Source organism: Chrysemys picta, chromosome 4 (assembly GCF_011386835.1).
Source record: "Chrysemys picta bellii isolate R12L10 chromosome 4, ASM1138683v2, whole genome shotgun sequence".
Classification (NCBI taxonomy): domain Eukaryota; kingdom Metazoa; phylum Chordata; order Testudines; family Emydidae; genus Chrysemys; species Chrysemys picta.
The window spans coordinates 3,327,905-3,333,132 of record NC_088794.1 but is presented as its reverse complement, the minus strand read 5'-3'; the positions used below and the strand labels follow the sequence as shown (position 1 = coordinate 3,333,132).

The 5,228-nt window shown below is 57.0% G+C and overlaps 1 protein-coding gene across 1 annotated transcript; it reads right to left on the bottom strand.

Annotated features, from left to right (window-relative positions):
- Nucleotides 1-557: 557 nt before the first annotated feature.
- LOC135983297 (RING finger protein 112-like) lies at nucleotides 558-4,681 on the bottom strand. The gene is made up of 5 exons (XM_065594149.1): nucleotides 4,422-4,681; nucleotides 4,170-4,300; nucleotides 3,632-3,685; nucleotides 2,822-2,896; nucleotides 558-2,231 (listed from the first exon to the last, which is right to left on the bottom strand). Exons 1-5 carry the CDS (start codon nucleotides 4,585-4,587, stop codon nucleotides 1,722-1,724), a joined length of 936 nt encoding a protein of 311 aa, XP_065450221.1. The 5' UTR covers nucleotides 4,588-4,681; the 3' UTR covers nucleotides 558-1,721.
- Nucleotides 4,682-5,228: the final 547 nt, after the last annotated feature.

The window sequence follows — 5,228 nt, the reverse complement described above, 5'->3', positions numbered from 1 at the left end:
TATCACAGCCCCCACGCAACACTCCCCAGCCACCCCCACACCAAGCCAACAGCTAGAATTAGACCCAAGCATTACAGCCTTGTCCCAAAACTAGGAATTCACCCTTCAAGGTTCGATGAGTCAGAATTTCACAGTTATTTAAATCTAGATTAGTCTTTAGCACTCCCCAGGCCGGTCATTTACCGGTGCTCACAGACACATACACACACTCATCAATACATTGACATCCTAACAGTACCCCAAATATCTTTTCTCCTGTTGCGCACAAAGGAAATTGCTTAAATGCCTCCATTGCTCTGAGACTGTCCTGCACCCAGGACCCGTTGACTGGCCACCTTCCAGCAGAACCACTTTGCAGACCATAGTCTCAAGTGACTTCTGCTTTGTCTTGCTCTGTCCCGAGAGGTGCAGCCTCTGAAAACCCGCAGCCCTGATATCATGTTTCCAAGGAGTTCTTAGGGAGATAGGACTCAAAGAGCAGGTTAAGGGGTGACTAGATCCCAGTCCATACATACCCACCTGGGGAACAAATATTTGACAATAGGTCCTTCGGTCCTTCGGTCTAGCACAGAAAAGTCTAGACTAAACACAGACTGGAAGTAAGACAGACATTTTTAACAGTGAGAACAATTGGAACAGATTCTTCATCACTGGCCATTGTTATCCAGGCCCTGGAATCTGTGAGGGGAAGGGGCGCTCCCGACTCATCAAGCCCAGGCCAGGATGGAGCTGACCCCATACCTCACGCTAGAGTGATCTATCGGATCATAGGCACCAGCGGAGGCTGGCGTGGAACAGCTGGAGAGTCCCGCTAGCCCGAGCCCTCATTGGTTGGAAATCCCCAAGACCAAGTCCTGGCCTTTCACCGGTGCTGAAGGGTGGGAGCTGAGACTTTCTGTGGAGTTGGCCAGACGGTGTCCAGTGCTCGGCGTGCATTGATGGGTGTGGAACCGATTCCCTTTAGCTTCGGATGGTTTTATAGCCCTCCCCCGGAATAAAGAACGATGCTGGTTTCTTGGATACCGTTTTCTCTCAGAGCTCAAACCCCTCACCATCTTTCAATGCATTATCACCTTCATTATACAGATGGGAAACTGAAGCATAGAGAAACTAAGTGACTTGGCCAAAGTCACAGAGGAAGTCCATGGTAGAGCAAGAAACCCACATCTCCCTGCGCTGTCTCCCCTGGACCTGCCTTCCTGCTCAGAGGGGCGGCTGGAGATCTATCCCTCAGGACTGGACCACAGGACTGTTCACGTAGGAAGTAAGCCAGCCACTCGTTGTCACCCCCAGCAGGCGATCTCAGGACATGACTGTCAGCAGGGCATTTCCAAGTGCTTTGCGTTGCAGCCGGAGTGGCCCTGCAACGTCGGAGAAAGGCAAAGCGAGAATCAAGGGCTGCAGGTAAAAGTCAAATTCCAATCAGAAATGGGGCACAGCTGATTCACCACTGGGACCAGCTCCTGGGAAACCCGTGGCGTCTCCGTCTCTTCTGGTTTCCGAGCCAGACTGGCCACCTTTCCGGGAGATGATTTAGTGCAATGCAAGATATCAGGCCCAACGCAGGAGGAAGAGGGCGGCGTTCTCTTAATGTCCCTTCTTAGAATCTGTGGGCGATGGCTCCCCGCTCTGGGGTTGCTTCTGGGGGACGTATCTGGGCCACACTGCGGCCCCGTCACCCCATTCGTCAGCCCCAGATTGGGGGGAGGGGGAGACACCGATCAGATCAGGGGTTTGTCGTCGGACAGATCCTCAGTGCCATCCCCCTCCTCCCTCCCGCATCCAGCGGCCTCAGCCCTCTGCCTATCCTTCCGGGCGATGTTTCCACCCACTCCCCCGCCCACGCCTCCACCCACGATGATACCGGACGCGGCGCCCGTCCCAGCCCCAATGGCCACAGCCGCCTCGGCAGCGACGGCAGCAGCGGCGATCCCAGCACCGATCCCGGCACCGACAGCTCCGCCCACCGGTCCCAGGACCACCACCCCCGCACCCACACCCGCAGAAATGGCAAATTTCATAAAGCGCTTCTTGTAGGTCTCCGGGAAGGTCTCAGCCTCCCGCGTCAGGTCCTCCTCAAGTTCTGTCAGCCGGGCCTCTTTCTCCAGCACCGGCTCCCGCATGTCAGTCCGGCACCGCCACAGCAAGTGCCTGCGCCGCTCCGCAAACAGCTCCACCATCTTACTCGGCCGCATCTTCAGACAAGAAAACATGTTCCGGGAGTCGCCGTCCTGCGCCGGCCAGGAGACAAGATGGCCAAGAGCATTAGAAAGGGCAAGTGCTGAACAGACCCCACCCACCCGCCCAAGATGGGGGCCCGCCTCGTGCCGGGCATGGCACAGACCTGGACTGAGATGGTGGGCCCCCCTTGCACCAGGCGCAGCCCACAAACTCAGTGAGAGACCATCTCTCACCCAAAAAGCTCACAGGCTAAAAAAAAAACCCCAAAGGCAGATCATTCTCCCCCTTTGCTAGATGGGGAAAATGAGGCCCAGAGAGACTCTGTGACTTGCCTAGGGGAGTCTGTGGCAGCGCCGTGGACAAAACCCAGGAGTTCTGACTCCTGGTCCAGCCCATTAACGACCTGGGCCATGACACCTCCACTACTGCAGAAGGCCACAGGGCAAAAACTTATTCTCCCCCACCCACCCACACGGTGCAGGAGTTTGAGCCTCTCATCTCCAGCTCCCAGGGTGGCTATAGAGATACGAGGTCCCGTCTCCTACCCCCAAGCCCACAGTCAGTGGCGTTCGCTGGGATGGTTCCCTGGGGTTCCCCTGGCTGGGGCAAAGACACCCCCCCACCTCACCCCCAGACTCACCTTCTCCTTCAGAAAGAGAGCGTGGTCTGCGCTGGCCCTGTCCATGACTCTCTGGTTGTGGAAGGTGATGGCCATCTGCACGGGGAGGACAAGGCTGGGGTCAGCCACAGTTTATGGGGCCCCGTCTCCACCTAGCGACTGCAGTTTCCACCGCAGCAACCTCATGTAACAGAGCGACGCCACTAGCCAATGTGAAACTACAACTCCCATGAGCCACTGCAACAGCTCAGCCTGAAGCCAGGCACTCAAACTACAAGCCCCATGATGCTCCACAGCCATGGACTCCCATGATGCACCATCTCCCTCTTCTGTGGTGCATCATGGGAGCTGCAGTCAGACCAGAGAGCTGATTTATGGGGAGAAAATGGAGCATGCAGAGCTAAACTAGAATTCCCATAAGAGACCGCAGTGGCATTTCCAGATAGAAGTATTTTGGCTTTTGATATTTCGATGGAAACTCAAGTTTCTCTGCAGGGGAAAAAAAAAAAAACATTTTCCAACAAGTGGTAACACACTCCTGAAATACAGCCACCTCTCGGTCGGAGCATCTGGGAATAGCCACACACAACACTGCATAGGGATGGGCTCACCCAGTGCTGAGATGCAGCCACTTCTGGGGTGGGGCAGCTAGGGAATAGTCTCACAGCAACACCACACAGGAATGGCTTGCCCAACAAGAGATGCAGCCACCTTTCGGGTGAGGCAGCAGCAATAAGACAAAAGTAAGAAGCAGTTTTACATCAGAAGTGAATTCAGGAGGTGGGACACGCCCCTAGATCAGGTCAGAGGCAGAGACAGCAGAGAAGGTACCTGAGCGGGAGAGGAGAAGCCACAGTGATGTTTCTTCATCAGATCAGAGAATTTCTGCAAAGAAAGCACAAGAAATCACAATACAGACTCCACAGGGCTTAGAAAACCGTGAACATGGGGATGGTTCGCCCGGCACTGAGATGCAGCCACCTCTGGGGCAGGGCAGCTGGGGAACGGCCATAAGACAATGGTGGGAATCAGTTTGGCGGGGAAATGAAGAACTTCCCTGGATGATGTAGGAAGGCTCAGTAGAACCATCCAAGCTGGGATTCTGCTAGCATATAAATACAACCCTAATTCTTAATTAACAGAAATTCAGCAAAAAGGGCTAAGCCCACTCCCCGCAGGACAGCGCCCCCTAGTGCCACCAGGGGTACTGGGTACACCCCTGACTGCTGGGGAGAGCGTCCCTACAGAACCCCACCCCACTCCCTGCAGCGCAGCCCCCTTAGTGCCACATGGGGGCATGGGGCCAGCACTGACTGCCAGGGTAGAGCGCCCCCTACTGAGACCCCATCCCCAGCTGGCTGGTCCCCACCATTATCCGAGCAGCAAGCTGTGTCCCGGTCAGCAGCGCCCCATGCCGGTCTCTCCACGCGTGTTGACCAGCCGAGCCCACCAGGGTGGTGACATACTCCCTCAGGCTGTCCCGGAAATCCTCATCCATGTCTGCGAAGGGGAGGGACATGGCAATGAACCCGGAGCCGGAACATCCTCCCACGGCCCGTTCCTGGCAGAGACGGAGATGCCCCATCGCGCAGGCTCGGAGCCGCTGTCCCGCGTCCGTTACCTCTCAGGCTTCCCTGGTCCCCAGTCATGATCCGCTTGCCAGGGAAGGGCATCAGGTAACAGCGGCTGCTGCTTCTGCTCAGCGCTTCCAGGGCCTTGGGGTGTTTGCAAGGGGACGTCGCCGCCAGTATCTGCCGGAGCCAGGGGAAATCAGCAAAGTGAGACATCAACAGAGGGAAATACCCTGGGACCCATTCCCGGCTCCCCAGAGCCAGCCAGGCCCTTGCCCTGGGGCCGGATCAGAGCCAACACCCCCCAGAGGGGAAAGGCCCCACGTCCCATTCCCCACACTCACCTGTCGGACGTCTCTCAGATGCTCCTTCCCACCGTCACTTCCAAGGACCGTGGAGTTGCTCCAATCCCTCACCAGCAGGTCTAGGTGCTGCAGGGGAGATGGGACGATGTCAGGAGGGGAAGGCTGAACCCCTCGGGTGTGGGATGGGGGTGGGGGGGGAATGTCATCTCACCTGAATGGACTCCAGCCCGTATTCCTTTCCCACCTCTTCGGCCACGTGCAGAAACATCTGCAGAGCAGAGAGAGCAGGGGGGTGAGTCTGGGGCTGGGATCTCTGGGGCGGGGAGACAGCGTGTGCCCTGGGGGTGGGTGGGGATGGAAATCCTACCAACAGCCTCCCCCTCCCACCCCCCAAGTTGCAGCTCCAGCTTGGTCTCGGTCTGTTACCAGGGTCCCACGGCTTTCCCCCTGTGGTGCAGAGACACCTAGTGGCCAAAAGGCAGAACTGCAAGTCAAGGTTCCCCACTCCCCTGCCAGGGGCTCTGTTTGCCCCCACCCCCTCCCGTGCCCTCC

Excerpts from the sequence above, each read along its gene's own strand:
- LOC135983297 (XM_065594149.1), bottom strand. The coding sequence starts at position 4,587 with ATGTCTCACTTTGCTGATTTCCCCTGGCTCCGGCAGATACTGGCGGCG. Across the intron at positions 4,301-4,421 it reads GGACCAGGGAAGCCTGAGAG|ACATGGATGAGGATTTCCGG; the intron begins GTAACGGACGCG and ends TCCCCTTCGCAG. Across the intron at positions 3,686-4,169 it reads AGCTTGCTGCTCGGATAATG|AAATTCTCTGATCTGATGAA; the intron begins GTGGGGACCAGC and ends CTTTCTTTGCAG.